Source organism: Vombatus ursinus, unplaced genomic scaffold, assembly GCF_900497805.2.
Source record: "Vombatus ursinus unplaced genomic scaffold, bare-nosed wombat genome assembly UNPS02014807.1, whole genome shotgun sequence".
Taxonomy (NCBI): domain Eukaryota; kingdom Metazoa; phylum Chordata; class Mammalia; order Diprotodontia; family Vombatidae; genus Vombatus; species Vombatus ursinus.
Window position 1 is genome coordinate 6280365 of NW_020954585.1, and position 26500 is coordinate 6306864.

The 26500-nt window shown below is 37.7% G+C and overlaps 1 protein-coding gene across 1 annotated transcript in view; it reads right to left on the bottom strand.

Annotated features, from left to right (window-relative positions):
* LMTK2 (lemur tyrosine kinase 2) overlaps positions 1-21139 on the bottom strand; it is a 108018-nt gene extending 86879 nt beyond the window's left edge. The window contains exon 1 of the mRNA XM_027874810.1: positions 21010-21139. Within this exon, the coding sequence (XP_027730611.1) occupies positions 21010-21139 (130 nt within the window). The remainder of the gene's footprint in view (positions 1-21009) is intronic.
* Between the last annotated feature and the right edge of the window lie 5361 nt (positions 21140-26500).

The window sequence follows — 26500 nt, forward strand, 5'->3', positions numbered from 1 at the left end:
TTTTATTTCCCATTATGTTGGCTTTAGGGACAAGAAGAGTGGGAAATATAAAAAAAAGGGACCCACAAAAGCCTATATATAAATCTTTTTCCTCTTTTCTATCACCCCTTTCCACTTCAGAAAATTCATCTGTAAATGTAAATGTGTAAGGGATGGTGAACAGAGAGTACCTGGCCTGAAATGGCAAAATAAACTGGTCTAGGGAGAACAGGATGAATGGGGAAAGGCTGAGGTTCGTAGCCTTGTAAACCAGTCCTACTATACCAACTGGCCTAGCAAAGACAAATTTAAAGGGATAAAATAAAATTACATCATTTAGTGGCATACAACAATAGATCATTCATCCATTTCTTCCATAGGCCTACATTTGAAAGCAGCTCTGTACCACATAGAAGATGACCAGTGGGGGGTTGGGGAGTGGGGGAAGAGTCAATATTATTTGGTACAGAATGTGTTTAAAATGGTATCACAAATATTTTAAACCACAAATTATGAATACATTTATCATGAGTTTCCTGCACACAGAATCTTAAGTCACTAAAATGTTTTTCTGTGCCTCAATGTAACAATACATTTGTTATAATGTTAATGTTAAGCAATTTCAAGTCTCAGTAGCTTCTAATATTAGAAAGGCAGGGACAACGAACCAAAGCACTAAATATACTTGTTCACGCAGTACTGTGAATGCTGTAAATGGTGTTAGAGCTGATGAGTCAGAGACCCTGAAATGACACATAACTTAAACATTAACAGCTTAGGGAAATAAAACTGCACCCTGCACTAATTATGGGCAATGTTGTCCAACCTGTGTAATGATCATTTTCAAGGTTGACTAGCTCACCAATTGTTACTAATATTAGGGGAAGGTTGTATATTTGATCATTGCCTCAACAGAATGTTAGTAAGGCCTTTTGATTTAGGTAAAATTGCTTATTTCTCTTCATTTTCCATTAAATTCTACCCCCCCCCAAAAAGAGCTCTAATTTTTAAAAAAATCATTTTTCAACTTTGAGTTCCAAATTCTATCCCTCCCTAAGCCGCTCCCTCACTCACCAAGAAGGCAAGCAATATGATACTCACTGTACATGTCGTGCAAAACATTTCCATATTAGCCATGTTGCAAAAGGGGAGAGGGGGGCAGTAAATAAAGTGAAAAAATATGCTTCAATCTGTACTCAAGGATCAGTTTTTTCTCTCTGGACGTGGATAGCATTTTTCATCAAGAGTCCTTTGGAACTGTCCTGGACCACTGTATTGATCAGAGTAGCTAAGTCCTACATAGCTGATTATCATCACAATACTGCCGTGTACAATGTTCTCCTGGTTTGGCTCACTTACCTTTGCATCAAATTCACGTAAGTGTTCGCGGGTTTTCTGAAATCATCCTGCTCATCATTTCATATTATAGCACAATAGTATTCCATCACAAGCACACACCACAACTTGTTCAGCCATTCCCCAATTTATGGGCATCCTTCAATTTCCAATTCTTTGCCACCATAAAAAGAGCTGCTATAAATATTTTTGTACATATAGATCCTCCTCCTTTTTCTTTTATCTCTGTGAAATATAGACATCATAGCAGTATTGCTGGTCAAAGGGGATGCATAGTAAGAAGTCTAATTTTTAGCTGCATCAGAAAAATTACAACATTTAAGGAAGGAAGGAAGGAAGGAAAGAAAGAAGGAAGCTCTTAACTCAAAGTATTTCATATTATTTGGTTATTTCAATATAGCTTAGAATCCAGCAAGGGTGGGGAACCTGAGGCCTTCTAGTTTCTTGGGTGGGGCCTTTTGATTGAGTCCAAGTTTTACAGAACAAATCCTTTAATTAAGGATATTTGTTCTATTAAGTTTGGATTAGGTCAAAGGGCCGCACTTGAGGAACTAGAGGGCCACATGCAGCCTAGAGGCTGCAGATTCCCCACCCCTGGACTCGAGCCCCCCACTACAGTTAGCTCCTTTTGTTATGCTAGTTAACTTCTTAAATTTTCAATCTGAGAAATCTATTTTAATAAGAAAAGTCACTAAAGGAAGCTCAAATCCAAAAAAGAACATTTTTTCCCCTCTAAATACTGTCTATAAAAATTTAAGGAAACTTCTAGGGCAGCTTAATATTAGTAATAACCTCAGAAAACGTAATATCACTTTTATTGAATCAAGGCTGAAAAGGATCTCTGGAGATCAGATCACCTCACTCATGCTCCTTCACCTTCCAGATCTTACAGTAGATTAAATGTCATCTTCAAAAGGGGTTTGCCTTTCCCTTTAAAAATGTGAAGAGATCATAAGAACAACTAACACACAGACCTTTTAAGATTTATAAAGCACTTAAATATTATCTCATGAGCACTTCATAACAATGCTATGAGGTAAATACTTGCAGACGATGAAACTGAGTCTTGGATTAGGTGACCTAAGACTGACTGCCCAACAAAGGTAGAAGGCAGAATCTGAATTCATTTCTAAGTCCAGCATTCCTTCCTCTATTCCTCTATCCCATGCTGCCTCTCAGCAGAGTATATGATCACAAAATCTCTTTTTAATAACCTGTTTTGGTGTCTCTGAACCTATAATTCTTCTCATTTACCTTAAATTCTCCCAGTATAATTTAAACTTATTTTATCTTGTTCCGCTCTGCAGTATATGGCAGTTTCCTCTTTTAGAACACTATTCTCTTAAGAAATTTTCAAGTCCCCTATACCAATCTCTCTCCTAAATTGAAAAACTCTAATCCCTTTAGTCTTCCCTTACAACAGAAGTTCTTATTAGCCTTTTTTTGTGTATGTCATAGACCCCTTTGACAGTCTGGTGAAATCTGTGGATCCCTTCTCAGAATAATGTTTTTAAATGAATAAAATAAAATATTTAAAATTACAAAAGAAACCAATTATATTGAAATACAGCTACAAAATTTTTTTTTAAGTTCACAGACCCCTGGTTCAGAAATCCTTCCTCATAGGATTATCTTATTCCTTTAAACATTTTTTAAAGTATTTTTTTTTGGGGGAGGACCTCTCAATTCTCTGGATCTCAAGTTATAGGGGTTCGTAATTGGCTAAACACAAACATGGGCCTTGTTAGCATAAATTATGGGTTTTATATTATATATTGCTTTCTTACAAGTATATGTATTAAACTTACTTTCAAAAAATACTGATAATCTACTCACTATAATTCGACACATTCAACAGAACATTCTTTTATTCTTCCATCTTACTTTAGGAGTTAATTTGCTCTCCATAATAACCAATTTAGGGAACATACAAATGAAGGGGTCTCATCTATTTAATATTATTCTGCACAAATACTAATGCCTCCTTGGTTCTTTTACACACACACACACACACACACACACATACACACGACAGAAAGAAAAAAAGAAGAAAAGAAAGCTATGTTCTTCTCAAGAAAAATTTAATTAAATCTCCTCCCTTTTCAACCTGGCAATTTGGATCTAAGGAAAGACTCTCAATATCGGCAAATGCTACTTTCCAGGGATGTAGCTATTCTGTTACTGTTCAGGGTCCCACTTTACTTCTACTCCAGACTATCATTAAAATGCAACAGCAGGACACTGATTGCTAACTGAGACTCTGAGAAATAACAAACTTACCCAAAATAGTCCCCAGGAAACACCATTCAAGAGAATGTTGCTGTAAGGGTACAGCAAAGAAATTTATAGTTGAAAATGCTTTTCTTAGGGAAGATTTTAATGACCAAAAAAGAGATAGTGAGTATTACAGGATGTGAAATGGATAATTCTGATTACATTAAATGAAAAAGGTTTTGTACAAACAAAACCAATGCAACCAAGATTAGAAGGAAAGCAAAAAAAACAAGAAAAAAAAGTTTTTATAGCAAGTTTCTCTGATAAAAGCTTCATTTCTCAAATATATAACTGTGTCAAATTTATAAGAATACACGTCATCCTCCAAGTGATAGTCAAAGGATACAAACAGGCAGTTTTCAGAAGAAATCATAATTATCCATAAGTCACATTTTAAAAATGCTCGAAATCACTATTGATTAGAAAAATGAAAATTAAAACAACTCTGAAGCCACTCTCTTCCCTCCACTCCCCACTCCATGTACTCCATATCCAAGGACATCAACTTCCTTGTTCCTCCTTGAACAAGACATTCCTACTCCTCAATGGGCATTTTCTCTGGCTGCTCCCTTGCCTGAAAAGCTCTCCTTCCTCATCTCCACCTCCTGGCTTCAAGTCCCAGCTAAAGCCCCACCCACATGAAACCTTCCCCAGTCCCTCAAATCTAGTGCCTTCCCTCCACCGATTATCTAAAGTTTGTCTTGTATATATTTTGTTTGTACATAGTTGTTTACATGTTATCTCTCCCTTTGGACTGTGTGCTCCTTGAGGGCAGGGACTTTCCTTTGCCTTTTGTTGTATCCCTAGCACTTAGCATAGAGCCCAGAACATAAGAGTCACTTAATAAATGTTTATTGACTGAAAAAAACAAACAACTCTGAGGTACCACCTCACTTATCAGATTGAATAATGTGACAAAAGGAAAATGACAAATGTTGAGACTTTAAAACACTCTTGATGGAGTTGTGAACTGATCCAACCATTGTGGAGAGTGATGTGGAACTATGCCCAAAAGGCTATAAAACTGTGCATACCCTCTGACCCCAGGAATACCACTGCTATTTCTATATCCTACAGGGATCAAAGAAAAAAGGAAAGGGACCTATATGTACAAAAATATTTATAGCATCTCTTTTTGTGGAAACAATAAACTGGAAATTGAGGAGATGCCCATAAATTGGGGAATGGCTGAACAAGTTGTAGTATATGATTGTGATGGAATACTATCTTGCTATAAGAAATGATGAACAAGTTGACTTCAGAAAAACCTGGGAAGACGTATGAACTAATGCAAAATGAAATGAGCAGAACCAAGAGAACACTGCACACAGTAACAGCAACAACGTACAATGATCAACTGTGAATGATTTAACTATTTTCAGCAAGAGAATGATCCAAGACAATTCTGAAGGGCTTATGATGAAAAATGCTATCCATTTCCAGAGAAAGAACAGATAGTGTGAATGCAGTATCAAAGCATACTTTTTAAAATTTTGTTTTTCTTGCTTTGTTTTTTGGTCCGTGTTTTCTTTTGCAACATGGTTAATATGGAAATACGTTTTGCATGATTGTACATGTATAACCTATATCAAATTGCCTTCAAAGAGCGAGGGAGGGAAGAGAAGAAGGGAGAAATTCTGGAACTCAAAAAAAATTTTTTTTAATGTTTACAACTGTTATTACATGTAATTGGAGAAGAAAATATAAAATATGTTTTTCTTTTAAAAAATTAATATCCATTTTATCACAAAAATTTCTGATCACCAAAGGCAGCTATATTAGTTATCTCTTAGTGGACTCTGTGGATTTTAGAATCACAGAATCTTACAACTGAAAGATTTAGGTCCAACTGATCATTTTACAAAGGATGAAAAAGGATTAGTGAAATTAAATGATTTACCAAAGGCCAAACAGCTAGTTAACTGGAGAAGTAAGCCTAGAAATCATGTCTTTTGACTCTCTGTTTCCTAACCTTTTCATTAATCCATTCTGACTTTAAGATACTTTAGAGACTTCTTAATAGACCAGTAATGCCAATTACCAATGATTTCTCTAATCCTATCTGCAAATATATATTCTATTCTATTCACAATCTGAAACTATTGATGTGAGGGTTGGACCTTACTTTATGGGTCAATCAACTATTTCTTGCTGCATAATAAAAGAAATTACTTCACATTATAAATTATGCTGATCAGTAATCATCTCCACTAGAAAAAAAATATTATTAAAATTAGCATAATTAAGAATGTTCCAATTTTTTGTTCTTGAAAATAGGCCTCTATTTTTGTCAGAACTGTTGAAAGAGACTTGATCCTTTTTTTTTTTTAAGGCAATTGGGGTTAAATGACTTGCCTAGGGTCACACAGCTAGTAAGTGTCAAGTGTTTGGTCTGAGGCTGGACTTGAACTCAGGTCTTCTAGACTTCAGGGACAGTGCTTTATCCGCTGTGCCACCTAGCTGCCTCGAGAGTTGACTTTTTAAAAATCATCATAAAAGTATCATTCCCAATGTAGTTATATATTATAAATACCTTATAATTTGTAAATTGAACAGCTAGCTTGATGATAGGCAAATACACTATAATTTTTTAGAGTTTTTAAAACAAGAATTTCAATTGTTGAACAATTATATTACTTTTTTTTTTTGCAAATCCTTAGTATTACAGTTTTTCTAAATCAAGCATTTATTTTTTTCTCCTTCCTACCTGTTCCACCTCTCCCCAAAGAATAAAAGAAAACACATAAAGCTTATAACAAATAAGCAAAGTCAAATAAAACAAATTCCCACATTGGTCACATCCAAAAGTACATCTTATTTTGCTTATTAGCCCACCACCTCTCTGTCACGAGGTGGGGAGCAATCTTTATTATTGAGGCCCCTGGAATCAAGGTTGATCAGAATTCTTGTCTTTCAAAATTGTTTAATAGTACAATGGCTCTAAGAAAAGACTCTCCACATAGGCAAATGATACTTTCCAGGGAAGTAGCCTTTCATTAACTGTTCAGGACCCTACTTTACTCTTACCTGAAACTATCATTAAAATGCAACAGCAGGACACTGACTGAGACTCCGAAAAATAACAAACTTACCTAAAATAGTCCCCAGGAAACACTATTCAAGAGAACAATACAGCAAAGAATTCTATCCTTGAGATATTGCAAATTGTTCTCATTTTGCTTGCTTCATTCTGCATCAGTTCATAGAAACCTTCCCTGATTTCTCTGAAATTGTCTACTTCTTTATTTCTTACAGTATAATAGTACTGTTATTACATTCATGTACCATAACTTATTCAGCCATTCCAACTGATGGGCACCTAGGCACCTCTTTCGTTTCCAGTTCCTTGCCACCACAAAGAGCTGCTAAAATACTTTTGTACATGTAGATCCTTTTCTTCTTTCTTTAATCTCTTTGGGGTATATGCCTAGTAAGAGTTATCACTGGAAAAGGGGCAGGTACAATTCAGTAAATTTGGGAGCATACAGTTGCAAGGTGCCTTTCAGAATGGTTAAACCAATGCACAGCTCCATCAACAATGCATCAATGTGCCTCTTTCCCTATAGCCCCTCCAGCATCTTTCATTTTCCATTTTTGTTAACTTTGCTATTTCTGATGGGTTTGAGATGAAACCTTGGAGTTCCCCTTATGTGACATTTTAAAACATTTTGCGAATTTATCTATTATAATTAGGAGTTTTAGCTATAGTATATTAAATTGAAATCCCTTCAGGTCTGTTTACATTTTAGTACTGTATCAAACAAATTTAGAGGACAAAGTTCTATAGAATTCTTTGAAGCTAAATCTCAATGTGGTAATTATTATTAAGCACTCCCTCTCCATCAAAATCATTTTTGTCCTAACTACCTATCTTACAAAAATGATAAAAATCCTTACATATCTTTATCAAATGTTAATGTGCTTTTATGTTTTAAATCAAAACCAACTGATTGTATGTAAATCATTAAAATCTATTAATGTAAGAATGCTGGGCATATACACACACACAAACAATCAAGGCAAATTAGAGAAATAGTAAAAAGTAAGAAACATGCCAGGATTATTTTTCACACATAAACAACTTTTAGTAAGTATTTTCCCATACTATACAAGATTGATTAAGACAAATATACTTTTCCCCCCATCGAGACATTATAGATTTTCAGATTACACAGGCCTATCAATACTACATGCTATTCAGATATATCACAGCACACTACCATGACTAGTTAAAATATGAACTTTTGCTAATTAAAGAATTACCTGCTTCCTCTTTAAATTACATATTAAAGAGATTTAGCAGCTCTAACATGGTATTTCATGAATATTATTTGACTTAGTCTTGAAAATTCCAGATAATTCTTCAAGCTACAGAAATCACACCACCTCTGTTGCCCAATGACAATCAATCCTCTTCTACTACTCTACAGAACCATCTAACATTCCACCTGTTTTTAGCTCACACAGGTAATGGATGGAGCAGGGCATCAATGCCCCTGAACGCTGCTAGTGGGTGTGGTTTGCAAGTAACTGGCAAAAATAACAACAAAAACTGGAAAATTAAGTCAGGAAAGGTTATTTTGAGTATTTGAAGGTAAATACTGTCAAAAGGCTTTAAGCTTTCACTATAATATGTAGCTTATCACAAAATACTATGCTGTGAAGAGCAGAATTTTCTAGCCTTAAAAATAGGCTTCATGTGAATCAATGTTCTCCCTGATGTGCTCAATCCTTCCAGATAGTAAGAGGTCATAACTCATGCACACCAGCTCAATCTGTGCTATTTTTGTCCATGTCATTTGACTAATCTTCCACCAAGGAAGCTTCTCTAGATCTAGACAATAAGAGGTTACCAATGAAGCACACATGCTGTCCACTGTTACCCTTTATTCTTGCTACATAATCAGTAAGATCTCCTTTGCCAGGCATATTTTTCAATATTTTTACATGAATAGTCACCGTATTGATTGTAATTCTTGTAGTTCTTAACACTCTTTGTTTTTTTATAGTGTTGTTATTGAATAAATTGTTCTCCTGGTTCTATTCATTTCATTCTTCATCAGTTTATCAAACTTGTTCCTTTTTATACTACTGATGTTATAAATTGTTTTTCTAGTTCTTCTTGCTTTCCTCTGCATCAGTTCATGTAAGTCAAAGTTTTTTTTGAAATCATCTTTTTCCTCATTTATTATAGCACAATAATAGTACTCCATCACATTCATATACTACAACTTACTCTTTCTGACATTTCCTCAATTGTTGTACAAAAAAGAACTGCTATAAATACATATATACGTATATGTGTACATATACGTATATATATATTTTTTACACATAGAACCCTTTTCTCTTTTTTTCTTCTCTTTTAAGCATAAGCATAGCAGTGGTATAGTAGGGTCAAGGGCACACACTGTTTTTATAACCTTTTGTGTGTAATTCCAAATTTCTTTCCAAAATGGTTATGGCCATTCACAAGTCCATCAATAGTGCCAAAGGGGCCTCTCTCTTTTTCTATACAAATTTAGGACCAGTTCACTATTCATGCAGTGTCACTTCAAGATATGTGTACTGATGGATCAGCTCTATTGAGCTGTCTACCTACCTTCAGAACACAGCCTCATCAATGGACATTCTTCATCCACTTGGGTTTTCCTGAGGTGACAACTGACCAGTCCTTTGAGTGATTGTGGATTTAATTTAGGAGACTTTCCCACATTCCAATGTTCATATGATCAGCATACTGGCATCAGAAAATAGAATCATCTGGAGGACTTCACCATCTATATGGAAAACCTCTTCCATGTGATTTGATCATCCTCCTTAAGAGTGGGAAACACACCTTAACAATTATACTTATTTCTGCATTATTCCTCACTTGCTATTTATAATTAGAGGGCTGAACAAATTTATCTCTGTTCTATCTTTCAAGGAACCTTGTAGGACTTTAACCAATACACGAGATATCTTACTGAAGAAAAGCTTATGCATTACTGAATCCAATTCTTTTTCAGTCAACTAGTAACAAACAGAGTAGTTCCTTGTGTGTTCTACAACTCTCAGTCAGTTTTGTGATTATAAAAATGTAGCCTACTATACGATATACTTTGCAATATCCTACCTATTCGCTTATTCACATCTGTATTAATGATGCTGATACATGTATAAATTATTTTCATTAAGATTTCATGTAGATGAGAAAGTGGGCAGGTAGGATGTTTTCTTGATTGTTCCTCTCTGTCTTTTTAAAGTAGGAGCAGTAAGAGCTACAATATTTTCCCCCAAGTGCCTGGCAGCCTGCCTTCTTTGGGCAATATCGAGAATCAACTCTTCACTGCTCTTCGTATACCCTCATCTTGCTGCCCTCTGCTTTCTTTAATGCCATTTCTACTTCCTCATGCAGGATATCAGGGATTGTGCCTTCACTGTCATTGATGGAGAGAATAACTAATTTGTCATAATGAACAAATGATGATAGTTATGAATGAAAGAATGAAAATATATTTATTAGTGCTTACTATGTGCCAGGCATTGCGTTAACTGGGGGCGGGGGTGGGGGGTGGGAAGAAGGCACTACAAGTACAAGCAAGAAACTCTTTTCCCTCATTCTAATGGGGGAAGATAATACATAAAGGGAGAAGCGAATGATATCAAAGCTGCACAATTTGGGAAGTGATGAGGTGGACTGGTTCTAGACAAGATAAAATTTAAGCTTATCTAAAGCCTAAGGTGCCAAGGGCAGAGTCCATAATGGTGGAATGAGGATGAGGATGGCCAAATGCAGGTAACATGGTCTAAAAATGGCTGAAAAGTAACAAATCTTTTCCGTTTTTATCTGTTTGATGTGGTACTTTCAGTTTCCTCCCAAAATGCCCTCAGGATGATCTGAATTAACCGGGTTTTTCATATGTCCAAGCTTTTTTATAAAATTTTTTTTCTTATATCACTTCTCAATTTTTTCCTGACACAATACTACTTATGACCTTCTACCATCTTTCTTCATAAGTTTTCCATATGAGCTTATTTTCTAAACCTGTATTATCTTCAGCTGCCACTGCTAAGCATTTTTGTTCTCACTACTGTGATGACTGAATTAAATGTTAGGAAAATAGTTGCATCCTTAGGAAATGATGCTAGTCTATATAGCTGTCTACTCCATTTACTATTTTTCAGTATCAATTGCATAAAGGCTGGAATGGTTTTAATGACATTTCAGATCTTCTAATTTTTATTTTTTTTTAATAATTCAGTATTGATTTGATCTTTGCTCTAAAAAATTTAATCATCTAACTGTACAAAGATAATTGACTTGGAAATGACTCCCACATCTGAAAGTAGTTTTTTCAGATCCATTTAGATATAATCAGTTTCATTTCTTGTGGTGTTACTTGGTGCCCACCATGCCCTAATTCTTTTACTGAAGAGAATATTCGTGATACATAGCCATCTGGGGGTGTGTGTGTGTGTCTGTGTGTGTGTGTGTGTGTGTGTGTGTGTGTGTGTGTGTGTGTCGCCCATGTGTGTTTTCTCTGGTCTTTTGCTTCTTACACCCAAACCACATTTTCCCAAAATCTCTCATCATTCTTGCCTATAACTTCCTTTGCACTGAAGTCACTAAGTATTTAACATTGTTTTAACTTAAAGGGTCTTACTGAGTTCTTCATAGACTGTCTCTACCACTTCATGACCTACAACTGATATTAGGGTACAAGCATAATTATCTTCATAGTGGTTTTTTTTGGAACTGCTCTCACAAATACTATAATATGAAGTGACCATGTGTCTAATGAAATTGTATTCTTTATGGCAGCCTTTCCTAGGGCAGGGGGCAGAGAAAGAAGAAAGAAGGGGGAGGGGAAGGAAATGTACATGATAACTTTATTATATGTTTAAAAGGAATAACAAGTTGTACATAATAGATTTGCAGTTTTATGTGCAATCATCTTTTTTATTATACTACATTATGGAAATGTTTATTTTATTCCATAAATTTAAAATAAATTTTAAAAAAAGATATAAACAAAAACTGTCAACTCCTTTATTTGCTTTTCCATGAATTACCCATGAACCATTCTTCATAGACTTGCAGAATTTTAGAATTAAAAGGGATCATCAGAGGTTCAACTTGCACACAAAAGGAATCCCACTGTGACAAATGGTCATCCAGTCTCCACTTGGAGGCCTCCAAGGAGGGGCAACCCAGTAATTCCTGAGGCAACGCATCCCATTTGGGAGCAGCTCTAACCATTCAGAAGTTTTTCCTGACATTATGCCTGAATGTGCCTCTTCCCAACTTCCACCCATTGCTACTAGTTCCCTGAGTTTTCTATTTGTCCAAGTTAAACACCACCAATTCTTACAAATGACTTCCATATGACACAGACTCACAGAAGAAGACCCTTCACCAACCTGTTTGCCCTAACCTGGAAATTCTTTGCTTCACTAAAATGTAGTACCCTGAACACTATTCCAGATATGGCCTAACTAGGGCAGTTAAAGCTAAGCCTCTCAATAAAATTCAAGAACCCACTTATCTTCCATTTAGCTGCAATTTCCTTTTGCTTTCTGTCTTCATTTATAGCAAGAATGTCAATATTGAAGTGATTCAGTTATTCTAGTAGCATTTCTACTCATAGCACACTGGACCAGGATTTCCCATTTAACATACCAATCATGTTAAGTGAATGTTTACAAACTGTGATTGTTAGCACATTTATATGCATTTATAAAAAGTAATCATAAAAAGCATCCCTCCTTGCATCATAAAGTGATTGCTTAACCATACATACTTCTAGTCTCAGGATTCTGGGGGAAAGAAGGCAAAAGCTGGCAGCAGTTAACTCACACTGCTAACTATACAGGGCACTGCTACAGGCACTGCTAGTAGGTAACACACTTCATATTACTTCTAACTCTATATTAAAGTCCTAATCTATCTGCCTACCTCAAGTTCTGTAGCAACAACTTGACTGCCAGACATCTCCCACATGGAAAACACGTCAACATCTCAAAACCAAACTGGAATTCTTTCTCTACCCTAAACCTCCTCCAAATTTCCCTTATTTCTGTTGAGAATACCATTCTCAAAGTCAATTACATTTAACCGCTGAGTCATTTTGACCCTTCCCTCTCCCTCATCCACCAACCATATTCAATAAGTTGCCAAATACCATAAATTTAAACCCACAACACCTCTTGCATCTATTTTCTTTTCTCAATTCATAGGGCCAATACCTTCAGGCAGGCCCTCACCATCTCTCACTTGTGCTACTGTGATATCCTCTAGTTGATCTCTTTGCCTCCAAATCCTCCCATCTCTAATTTGTCCTGCTCTCAAAGCTGCCAAAATTAACTTCCTAAGGCCCAGGTCTGACAATGCCACTCCTGTACCAAAAAACCTTTAGCAGTTCCCTGCCTGTAATATAAAATAAAACTCATGAGATCCACAGAATTTCAACGGATATCGAAGCCCATCCTCAGCCCAGTATTTAAGAACCTCTATAATTCAGCTCCAACCTTCCTGTTGAGGCTTACTTCACTTTAAACCCCCTTTATGAACTCTATGTTCTATCCAAACTATACTATTAGCTGTTTCCTAAATCTAATATTCTACTTCCTTCACAGAAACTCTTCCTCTGTGTTTGTAATGTGCCTTTTCCCCTCATCTCTGCCTGTTCAGAAACACAGTACACTGAGAGCTAGATTTGGAATCAGAAAGACCTGGGCTTAAAACCTGCCTTAAAACCTGTATAATCATGGGAAAATCACTTAAGCTCTGTGAGAATCAGAATCCTCCTGGGGAAAATGGTCATAAAATCTGAGTTTTAACTCGGGGTTAATAACAGGTTTATTTTAAGTTTCAAATGAAGTAGAGGACATAAACCACTCTGCAAATGTTAAAAAGTTTATCTAAATGTCAGAAGTTATTGTCATCATTATCTAACTTCAAGATCATGATGACTGCACTTCAAGGTTCAGCAATGTCTCCTTTTTGAAGCCTTCCCTGGATTTCCCCCAAACTACCTTCCTCCTTTGTTTTGCATTTACTTACACGTATTTATAAGCCACATAAACAAAAACTCTTTGGGCGGAGCCTGAGATCAAAAAGCTTGGGAACCGCTGCAGTAGAAAATTGGTATGAAATGAATTGGATGCCTTAGGTGGGATCCAGGCTGTGGAGAGAAACTGAATGATAGGCTAAAGAGTTTGCATTTTGTTCTATAGGCAATGGGAAGTCACTGAAGATTTTGGAGCAGAGAAGGTAAAATGTCAAAAAACAGTATTTCAGGAAAATTAATCTGGGAACAATGTATAAGATCAGTTGAAGGGGAGAAGAGACTCTGGACTGGGAGAGCAGATAGAAGACTACTAATGCCTAGATTACTGCAAGTGATGCAGGCTTGGAAAAGGTAACAGAAATGGAAACAGAAAGAAAGAACATCTACCATATTGTGATTTCAGGTACCTAGACTATATGATAACAATAGTCCTCATTTCTTCCATGTTTTTAAGATCAAATATTAATTCTGAATGAAAAGTACAATCTATTTTAACTTTTGTCTAACCATTAAAGTTATTTCACTGATGTGCCTGTCAGTATGGCTATGACTGCAATGCCAAGGCATGGTTCCAAATTAGTCACCAGCTGCAATTTTAAAATATATTATCTCATTATTTTGCTCCAACATACCAGCTTCATCTTATTTTCTTAGCTTGTTCTTACGGTGTTGCCAAGAAAGGTCCAAGGACAGGTTAACAATGGAATGTATAAGTAGTTTGTAATTAGCAATTTGCACATTTCAGACTAGGGATTTTTGTCCAACTTTCCCTATTTTATAATACTTTTTCCCTTACGAATGAGATATTCAGCTAGACAGCTAGGAAGTAGGGGAAAATGATTAATAGCTAAAAGCCACTAGTAACCATTCCCTAGGTGGAAATCAACTAACTTTGATAAACTAAGGTTTGCATTTCTTTGTGCTTATCCTACAGATAGATGTCTACTAAATGTTCATTTTTTACTATGCAGTCTCCAGAGATGCTTTATTCCAACAAAATACTGTATTCATTCTTCAATCCACTCAATTTAGATGGATCTTTGTTTAGTTTGCAATTTTTTTTACTTATAAGAGCTGCTATAACTGCAACTTGTCCCCCAAAAAGTATTCCAAAAACACAGAATAACATACTATTCTATTAAAAACTCAGTATAGTATACTGAGACCAGCATTAATTTACATAACCCCTTCTCAAAGGCTCAAATTACTTCTTGTCCTTCTGCCTATAAATTACTAATACAAAAAATTATTTTGAGAATTAATTACACCAGCCTATGCAATCTGCATACTAGGCATGAAGGGTCTTCTTTTGTCAACGTATCATAGAATGAGTTTTCTGGGTAATTAAAATTTAACAATCCAAAAAATTCTAGACCTTCCCTAGTATCTTTCTTCTAGAAGTGGTTCCCTGAACTGAAGGAAGATATTTCCTTCTTTGAAATGATATATTTGACCATTATTAATAAGGACAGGATAAACAGTGGCAAAGAATTAGAAATTGAGGAGATGTCCATCAGTTGGGGAATGGCTGAGCAAGTTGTAATAATATGAATGCAATGGAATACTATTACAAGAAATAATGAGCAAGTGGACTTCAGAAAAACCTGGAAAGACTTGTATGGACTGATGCTGAGTGAAGTGAGCAGAACCAGGAGAACGTTGTACATAGTAACAGCCACGGTGTGCAATGACTAATTTTGATAGACTTAGCCCTTCTCACCAATGCAAGGATCTAAGATGTCTCCAAAAGTCTCATGATGGAAAATGCTATCCACATCCAAAGAAAAAGCTATGGAGTTTGAATACAGATCGAAACATACTATTTGCTCTTTTTTTCCCTTCTGTTTTGTTTTATTTCCTCTTTCTTGTGGTTCCCTCTATTGGTTCTAATTCTTCCTTACAACATGACTAATGTGAAAATGTTTAATAGAAATATATATGTATAGCCTATATCAGATTGCATGCCATCTTGGTAAGGGAGGGGAAGAAAAATTTTAAATTCAAAAGCTTATGGAAGTGACTGCTGATAAATCAAAATAAATTAATAAAAAAAAGAAATATAATGCAAAAAAATAAATAGAAATTATGAGCAGGCAGATTTCAGAAAAACCTGGAAAGACAAGAACTGATGATGAATAAAGTGAGCAGAACCAGGAGAACATTGTACACAGTAACAGCAACTTTGATATAGTTCTTCTCAGTAATACAACAATCTAAGACAATTCTAAAAGACTCATGATGGAAAATGCTATATACATTCAGAGAAAGAACTATGGAATCAGAATGCAGATCGAAGCATACCATTTTCTTTTTTGTTTGTTTTTTCTTTCTTTTGTTCTGATTCTTCTTTCACAACATGACTAATGTGGAAATATGTCTAATATGATTGTGCATGTACAGCCTATATCAGATTGCTTGCAGTCTTTGGAAGGAGGGGGAGGGGAGGGAGAAAAAAATCTGGAACTCAAAATCTTACAAAAGTGAATATTGGGAACTATCTTTACAGGTAATTGGAAAAAATAAAATACTATTAAGTGGGGGGAAAAAGAAATATCACCAACACCACCACTCCTACCACTACCACCACTTAGCATTTACATAGTGCCTATTATGTGCAGGCACTGTGCTGTACAAATATTATCTCATCTGATCCTCACAACAACCTTGTGAAATTGGTGCTGTTACTCTCTCCATTTTACACACAAAGAAACTGAGCCAAAGAGATTTTTTTTTAAGTGAACTTGACCAGGGTCGCTCAGGTAGCAAGTGTGTCTAATGCCAGATTTGAACTCAAGTCTTCATATAAATTCTCTTCTCAGTGAGTATGAAACAGAATGCTGACTATATGTTTTTCCTTGCATAACTAAATTCACATAGCCTTATTTTGAGGATTCATTCCCAAGTGTTTCAGAATTCTGGATATAATCCAGAGAAAACTTACTTCCTTTTTTACAATTATCTCAATTACATTATCCACAAAACTCTAACGACCTAAGGACTCTTTAACTCAAAAAACAAAGAAAAAAAATGGATACTCAACATTAGCAACACAATCAAAACTTAGGGGTTTGATGTATATATGTAGATGACCTATAAAATATCTGAACTGACCTTTCTATAAGATGTATTTTTTCTTATCCATTATACTAAAAGTAGTTACAGCAGTAATTACAACTAAATTATATAGGCTATTTCTAACAAAGATGGAAAAACTCCTTTGTGGAAATTGTGATAGAAATAATTTGAAGCTGTGTGTCAGTATGTCAAAACTTGCCTTTTACTAAATTCTCCCTTTAAAAGGATTTTGCAAGTTACAAGTCTCTGTTTAGTCTAACCCTAGAGCCCCAGTTTCACATACTCAAGTTTAATCAGTAGCTGATTCCCACTGGCTTCATTGAAACTTCCGTATAGTCCTTTATCTGGAACTGCTGAAAGCTTCTTCTGTACTCTGTGACCTAATATCCCACAGAACAATAGAAGTAGGTTTCCTTGACTAACTACTGCCCTAATATCACTAAGATACTGTGTACTTATAGGAGGGCCTTCAATATAGGAAAATACTCAATGTTTCAAAACAATTCAAAGTCTCTTCACTTTGTAAGAGGTCTGAGAATAGTGCAGATGTAAAAGAAATCTGCATACATAGACAAATCTTCCTAAGATAAGCAGAATCTAATGAAAACTGAGGCCGAGAAAAAATTGTTCAAAAATTGTTAACTTTACAACTGTCATGAAAACAATGAACTTTACTTTTTTCCTGAAGATCGCCAGGATGGGATTGCCCAAAAATGATGGACCTGTTAGAAATGTGGACTAGCAGCAAAAAAAAAAAAAAAAGACTTCAGATCACTGACTGCAAGAACATCTCCAAGAAGCTTAAAGGGAGAGCCAAGTAAGAGGGTTATGAAGCAAACTCCTTCAGACCTGGTGGGTAAGCCCAACCCACATATTTACCACAATCACACTATAACTGAATGATTTAAGCAGGAATTTGAATCAATAAGGTAAAATCAAGCTGTTGACTTTTCTGTGACTTACATTTATCTATGATTATTTTGTCATTTACAAATAGGAATGGTTAAAGATACCTGAAATTCAAAGGAAATTCTAAAGCCTGATTTTACCTGATTGTTTCAAATGACTTCTTTACCATATCTTTTTTACATAAAGGGGTAGTAACAAATAATAAAAGTGAATAATGAGAAGGCTCACCTAGGCTAGATAATACCTAATAGCTTTAAAATTATTGTAAATGTAAAAGAAATACTATGCTATTCTTCCTTCCTTTTCTCTACAAAAAGAGCAAAAGGAAAAAAGAAGCAATAAATAAGTCTATATACAGATCTCTAGATAAAAGTATAACTGTTCTTCCCAATTCCAATTTCATGACTCCCTTACTGTTCCCTTCACAAGGCTGAAAGGGACTTCCTCTTCACTTTCATGCATAAAATGTACTACCTCTCCCCGAAGAATCCTAATTTCCTTTAAAGATTAGCTCTTAAGGGCTACACTTGAGGACCAAGAGGGCCACATGTGACCATGAGGCCACAGGTTCCCCACCCCTGGATTAGACCACCTCTTAGATGAAGGCTCTCTAGTTTCTTTCCCTACCCCTGCTGCTGCCTTCCCTCCAAATTACCTTGTATTTATTTTGTAAATATTTGCATATTATAATATGTGTGTCATATCCTTGAGACCAGAGACTATTTCATTTTTGTTTCTGTAATCTCTGAACCCAGCACCATGGCTGGCATGTAGGGAATTAATGTTTGTAGGGAATGACTGATGTAATAAAAAAGATGGGTGTTTATCATTTTTACAATGCTTAATGGCTCTTACCAAGTGTACAAATTCATTGGGAAGTCTGCCTTACCTAGTGAGAAATAATAACATGCAAAGTTTTCTTCAAATTATTCTTCTTGGCCTAACTGAATTCAGTTTTGAATCATCTCAATTATCTGTCCAATCCAACAACACTTATTCAGGATCTTTGTACTCTAATATCTAGTACTGTGTCAGCCACATAAGACAACATGATTTATATTTTAAGTCTGTCATTTCCACAGAATTTTACCTAGATAACTATCATTTAAATTTGTCACTCATCTATTGAAACCCTCTAATAACAGAATTCAGTACGTCACAAGGTGAACATCTACTGGGAAAACTTTATTTTTACAAAAGTTGTCATGATAATCTAGACACCAATAAATTAGAAAAGATCTATTTAGTATTTATAGCTATAGCTTAATTTTTAATGTAAGAATCTAGGACCTTAGAAGTCGTTTTGTTTTATAATATTCAGGCAAAAGCTGATGTTTCATTTTATGTTTTATATGTAAGCATCCATTCGAATTTACAGACCTAAAGGGCAGTAACTGACATTTAGCATTCACAAATAGAGACTGTTTTTGTTATTTTAAGATTTGGGTTTTTTTTTTAAAAGATTTGTTTAAGGTTTTAAAATACAAGTCCCCAATAATCCTGAGAACTGACGATTGTACCTTCATCACTCTTTTTACAAGCAACCTTTATCATACCCTTCATTATTTATGTCAATCAATACATGGCATAGTCTTCCTAGGAGCTCCTTGTAGGCAATATAGCACCTTGTATATAGCAGGTACTCACACGTTTGTTGAATTGACTTCAAAATTACTTTTTTACATCTTTTTTCATTTTCTCCTCTTAGAGGATGTTCCATTAATCTGCTCTGGGCTAATTAAAAATTCACCTTTCTTTTTATCTACTAGATCAAAATTCTTCTTACAAGATAATTGGTTGAGGAAGCTGAAGGGTAATGGCTAGATAGCTGGCCTCAGAGCCAGGAAGACCTAGGTTCAAATTCTAGGAAAATTATTGGCTGTACCACCTTGGGCAAGTCTCAATCTCTCAGTGCTCTAAGCAATTCTTTAAGACTATCAATACCAAAAATGTCAGTAATCTATATTGAAAGAAGGATTTCCTCATCTGGTACTTCCCTCTAGCAATGAAATCACAAGTCCAATCTCTGTCCCTATAATTGGCGCAAATTACATTACCCAGTTCATTAATAAAGACTCTCAATTAAAAGACTCTCTTCGTACCAGGTTGGGTCAAATTCAGCGGTATTTGTCTCAAAATACTGTGAATTTTTCTCCAAAGCTTCTTGAATAATATATACATAACTTCAATGTGATCAATAAATGTTACTCATCCTACAAAGATTTTTTGCTTTCCAGTTTTTCTTCTTCCAAGAATCTGACTCTCGAAAATAATAAACCACAAGAAGCTCCCTAAGTAGTTAACATTGGTCTCTCCTATTTCAAACAAGCAACAACTCATAATGGCAAATTCATGTAGATTTGTTCAGAAAAAAAAAGGGGCTAAATGCAGAATATACTTTATTGGGCTAATGTACTCTTGGGGGAAAAATTGACAAATGTAGATTATAGAGGAAAAAGAAGGAAAAAAATAAATGACACTGCTAAGAAAACAAATTTAATCATCTTTAGACCAGATTCCTAATAACTGTACAAAGCAGTTTACTCTGATTACATGATTTCAACAAATAGGTAATTTACAGATGGAATTCCAAAATCATCATCTTCGTAGATTCATTTCGTAAGAAATTAAAAAAACAAAACAGAAGCCTAAAACATTTGCTTTTAAATTGTAAACAATTAAGTTTCAAGAAGCTATAGAAGAACTAGCACTCACTAATCACTTACAATGCAGTACGAAAAGGATTTTTAAATTCTTTCCTGCTACAAGAAGTGAAAATCCCGCAGCAGGCACGTAGGTGACAGCAGAAAAGGGGAAGCTCAGCTGCCGCGTCCAGATGAAGGCTCTGAAACCGCGGAAGCTAAATCGCCTTGCGGAGATGCGGGCTCCGGCGCCACGCACAACAGGTACGGGGCCGGGGCTGCGGCAGGGGTGGGGTTAGCCGGGTGCTCCCGTCCGCACATCCTTTGCACCTTCCCAACCCGACTTCCCTTCCCTCCCTCACCAGCTCGGCGAAGCTCCCCAGTCTCTCCCAAACCAAAGGTTCATTTCTTGGAGCTCTCCCTCCCTCCCCTCCCTCGGCCGCCCCCTCCCCCGCGATACGGGCTTTTCCCGGCCTCCTCCCCTTCATCCTCCCGAGACGTCGGGCTGATTTCGGCTCATCTCTCTCCTCCTCCTCCCCTTCACCCTAACAAAATCCCCGAAGCGGCACCCCAAATCCCAACCCGCTCTATACATCGCTTCCTTTTTTCTTCCTTCATCTAGCCGAAGGCCCCCCCCCCCCCGGCCCCCCCCCCGGCCCCCCCCAGGTCCCCCCCCCCGCCTCCTCCAGGACCTCCGCCGCGGTGTCCCCACCTCTTACCTGCACCTGTTTGCGGAAGTGGCGCGGCCCCGACGCCCGGCGGTGGCGGCAGCAGCAGCAGCAGCAGCAGCAGCAGCAGGAGCAGCGGCCGAGGCGGCGCCGGCCGGAGCGCGCCCGGCGGCCCCGGCATCTCCCCCGCACAAGTGGAGGCGGCGGCGGGCGAGGTCTCTGCGGCCGGAGCCGGCCGGCGCTGGATCCCGGCTCCCTGGGCCTGCGGGTCCGTCTACGTGCCGGCCCGTCGGTCGCTCCCTCCTTCTCGCTCTCCCCTATCTCCCTCCCTCGGCTGCTTCAGCGGCGCCCGCGCCGGCTCCTGAAGACAAATCGCTGCTCCCAAATCCCGGCCCGGCTCCTGGTCCGCCCCTGCCGCTCCAGCCCGGGAAACAGCATCTTTCCCGCTCGCGTCGTAGGGTCTGTAGGTCGATACTGCGGTTGCGGCTCCTACCGCCTCCGCCGCTGCCGCCTGCCTTTCAGCAGCCGCTGTCCGGAGCCCGGAGCCCCAGCAGCAGCAACGCTGCCGCCACCGCCACCGTCGCCATGATGGGCTACGTCACGTGACGCAGGCGGGAGCGAAATCCCGGGATTGATGGTTCAGGGAGCGAATCGAGGAGCAAGTCGGTCTCTCCTGGAGGCCCCGCCCACCTCCTTGGCGGCTTGGGGAGGAGGAGTGAGCAGCGAAGATCCTTCTGCAGCTGGAGGGAGGGTGGGGATGGAGAGAGGAGGTAGCAGTTATAGCGCCGCCTGCAGGCGCAAAGGTGCTGGAACAGTACCCGTGTGGAGAAATCTAGGCTGCATCCTCCCCACAGTCACGGATAAGAAGAAAGTCACCATATGCTCCAAATGTAATAGCAAATAAAATAAAAATAGCAGCACTTTTGTGATAACTAAAAATTGAAAACCAAGTAGATGCTCATCAATTAAGCAATGGCTATACCAATTATGGTACACAAATATAGTGGAATATTCCTGTGGTGTGAGAAATAATGTGTGTGATGAATACAAAGCATGTAAAGATGTACATGAATTGATGCAGAGTGAAGTTAACATGCAGAGTGAAGTAAACATAGCCTGGAAAACGATATACACAGTGACTACAATAATGTAAATGGAAAGAACAACTACACAAACAAAAGTAATGTAACAAAATTATAAAGCTCCAGGAACTCTCCTGAAGACATACGAGAAGATACCCCCGACCTACCCTTTCGTGGAGGTGGGAGGTCCACAGGTGTTACACATTGCACGTGTTTTCAGATATTTTCCAATGAGTCCATCAGGTGTGCTGATTTTTTTTTCTCTAAAAAATACTATTTGTCATATGGAATGGTTCTCTGGGAGTGGGACAGGGAGAGATACATGGGACATAACTATGGTAATGTAAGAAGCAAAATATTAAGAAAAACATTAAGAAAAAAGAAATCTAGGATGCTTGTAGCTTCCTATTGGATGTCACACCATCACTACACAACCAAAACTGAATTCAGTTCAACCAAGTCAACAAACATTTTTTTTAAGCAACTCCTATATTCAAACCAACAGCTAGGTAGCACAGTAGAGAGAGCACTAGATTTGGAATCAGGAAGACAACTTCATGAGTTCAAATCCAGCCTCAGATACTTACTAGCTGTGTGGCTCTGGGCAAGCCACTTTAACCCTATTGGCCTCAGTTTCCTCATCTGTAAAATGAGCAGGAGAAGGAAATAGCAAACTATTCCAGTATCCTTACCAAGAAAAATCCAAATGGGGTCACAAAGAGTTGGACAGGACTGAAACAACTCAACAACAAATATGCCAAGCACTATGCTAAAAAGTGCAGTGAAAAGAGATTGGGATTAGGGAGGCCTGAGTTCTAGTTCTCAGTTCTCTCACTAATTAACTGCAATCACAGGCTCATAGATCTAGAACTAGATATAACTTTGATCAAGTCCTCAGAGTCACAGAGGCATGTACCATTTAAGCCAGCTTATTTCTATTCCCCACACAGCATAGCACATTTCCTTTCTCCAGATTTTTGAACCGATGTCCCCCATGACTGGAATAGACTTCCTCCTCACCTTTTAGAATCTCTAATCACCTTAAAATTCATTTCAAGCTCTAATAGGAGGGATTTTCTGATTCACCCAGCTGTTAATAACTCCTTCCTAAAATCACCTTGTCTTTATTTTGTGAATACTTATATGTGTACGTATTTTTCTTCCCTTTTAGAATGTAATCTCCTTGAGAGCAGGGACTGCTTTGTTTTAATTTTAATTAAAAAAAAAAGTTAAAGACTGCTTCATTTTAATATACCTAGCACCTAATGTATGAACTTTCTTCATTTTTTTTTAGCTAGGCAATGGGGTTAAGTGACTTCCCTAGGGTCACACAGCTAGTAAGTGCTATGTGTCTGAAGTCACATTTGAACTCAGGTTCTCCTGAATCCAGGGCGGGTGCTCTATCTAGGCCACCTAGCTGCCCCTGACTAACTGATAGGTTGAAAAGATCTTAGAACATAAGGCCAGGTCCCCTTCTCTTTGGCCTCAATTTTCTCCTCCATAGCTCTAACATCCTATGATTGTTATTTATCATTTCCTCCCAAAACAAATCCTCTTTATGATTTACCTATACTTATCAATAGTTCTGTCATTCCCTACATCACTCATACTTGAAAACTTAATGTTATTTTTTACTTTTCCCTCTCTATTAGTCCAGATTCAAATACCTGCTCTGCCACTTACTATTTATGTGAAATTAAGCAAGTTCTCTAACCCTTCTAGGTCTCAGTTTCCTCATTTATAAAGTTAAAAGTTCTAACTAGTGGACACCTTCCAGCTTTAAATCTATCTGTAAAATGATATGTGACAGGGGTAGCTAGGTGGCACAATGGATAGAGGATCAGTCCTGGAGTCTGGAGACCTTGAGTTCAAATCCAGCCTCAGATACCTTGGGCAAGTCACTTAAAACTGATTGCTTCCCCCGCAAAAAGTTTTATGCAATGATATCCAATCATAATATACAATTAATGACCAAGTCCCATAAAGTTTTCCTTTGTAAAGTCTTCTAAATTCCTGCCATCTTTTTCATGACCACTACCACCATCCTCATAACATCATACTACCATCACCCCAGTGACTTCATAACTGACCACTGTGCCTCCAGCCTATGCCCAACTAATATATCACTGCCAGTTTATAAAACACTGGTTTTATTATGTCACTCCTGTACTAAAAATCCTTCAAGAGATCCCTATTAATTGATTTGAAGGTATGGTTTCATTTGTGTGAGGAAGTCCTGGTTTGGAAGCTCCCTCCATTGATTCAAACAGATCAAGAACTCATCTGTAACATACAGTCTTAGAAACTTGGAACACTGAGACAGTGAGTGATTTACTTTTACAATAGTCACACAGTTAGTTTTGTGTCAGAGGCAGAACTTAGACCCAAGTCTTCCTGACTGCAAGGCCAGCTCCCCCTTTCCTATGGGACAAAGTCCAAACTCCTTAGCTTGACTCCCTGTAGTCTGTTTCTAATATACTTTTCCAACTTTATTTTTCACTCTTCTCCTATTATTCTCTGTTCCAGCTACTCATTATCCTAGAAGAGATCACATACATTTCTATTTTCCAGATTTTCCCCATGTCTTCTTGATGCTTACTCTCTTTTCTTCCCACTTCCAGGAACTGTCTTTCAAGACTTGATCAAGTTTCACCTCCTCCAGGAAAGTCTTTCCTAACTACTACAGTTAACAGTGTTCTCTCCCTCCCTAATTTCATTTGAGACTTAACCACAACCCTATGATATGAGACAATAAGTATGATTATCCCCACTTTAGAGATGAGAAAACTTAGACTCAGAAAAGTTAAGGGACATGTCCAGGGTCATAGTTAATAAGCACCAAAAATAGGATTTGAACCTAACTCTACCTGATAAGGATTTATCATTTATTCATAAATAATAGTGTTTATTTGGCAAAAGTTTGACTTTTTTTGATTGTGTTCTCATCTTCTATTGTTACTAATTCATTTTGTTATGTAACTGTTCATGTTTGTGGCTGTTATGAATCCTTTGGGGGCAGGGACTGGGCATTATATGCTATATTGCCCCACTGTATCTAATGGTATGCTTTGTTCATAGCAGGTACTCAATAAATAACCAACAAATGACAAACTAACAAAAATTAAAGGATCGTTAGATGTACAGAGCCTAAGAATTTATGATTTTGTGTGGAATTATTTGTGTGGGGAAAACAAAAGTTTAATGGGACAGGAAAACCATCCTGTCACTTCACTCAATTAGGGAAAACTTCATGGGTTTATTTTAACTTTTAAGTTTGAAGGAGAAAGAAAGTACTAAACTGCAGACTACTTGATGATGGCCAAATCAAGTCAACAAGTATTTATAAAGCACTTACTATGGGCCAGGTATTGTGCCAAGCACTGGGAGTAGAAATACAAGCAAAAAGAAAGTTCTTCTCTTCAAGGGCTTACATTCTAATGGAGAAAACAATGTGTGAAAGCCTGATGGGGGTACGGTAAAGGTACTGGGATGGGGGCATGGTAGAGAAAGTTCTGAAAATGGTGTGGAGCCTGGAGAAGAATGAAGACTTGGCTTCCCTGAGAGCTTTTCTTTTCCCTTCTTTCTTATTTATATGTATGTATTAATGGCTTTGTTTAAAATGGAGGTTCTGGGAAGAATCAGCCAATCAGAGGAAGGGGCGGCAGGGGAAATCCAGAGGTGAAGTTGAGGAGGCTGCAGGGGTATGGTAGAGAAGATTCAAAGGAATGAAGCCTGATGAGAAAATGTATTGATATCAGTGTTTGCAGAAAGTCCTTTCATTATTAGCTCTCTGTCTCTCTTTTGTTTGTTTGTTTTTTGATGGAGAAAGAAAGCACTAAATTGTCAGACAGAAACAGTCCTAAGGCAAGTTACCATCTGCCTATTCTATTTTTATTGTTTGTCCTTTGATTTTGAAGAGGACCAATGACATCATGGGATGATGTCTTGACTTGCGAATGATTTGGATTTGTGAGGCAGAGTTGCACAAAGGCGTCAGCCTCATTATCTCTTCCAGATTCATTGAAGTCCAATGGCAGGACAAAAGTCAAGACAACCAGTGGTGGCCAGGATGCAGTGGGAGACCTTGGCTTCTACAGTGTCTGATCAAGCTCTAAGAGCTCCACAGCACCTGCTTTCAGCCCACTTCATGGTCATTGGTATTGTTCTCACCCTCCCCCCCCCATTCCACTAGGGGAAGTCCTTATATGCTTGGGGTAGACATCCCTCAACTCATCGATGGGTTTGAGGCCTGTAGGTTACCTTCAACCTGGTTTAGCATCTGTGCCAAGAAGGTTTACCGGGGTGTGGTCACTGTGTATGTCACAGTTTCTTGGAGGCACACGTGAGAGTTGGGTGAATCAGATAGACTCCAGAGTTGGATGAGCAGCCCTGAAAAGGGCTCAGCAAGCCCTCATACCAGAGGCAATAGTCCTCCTGGTACATCTCATACTTTTTTTGAG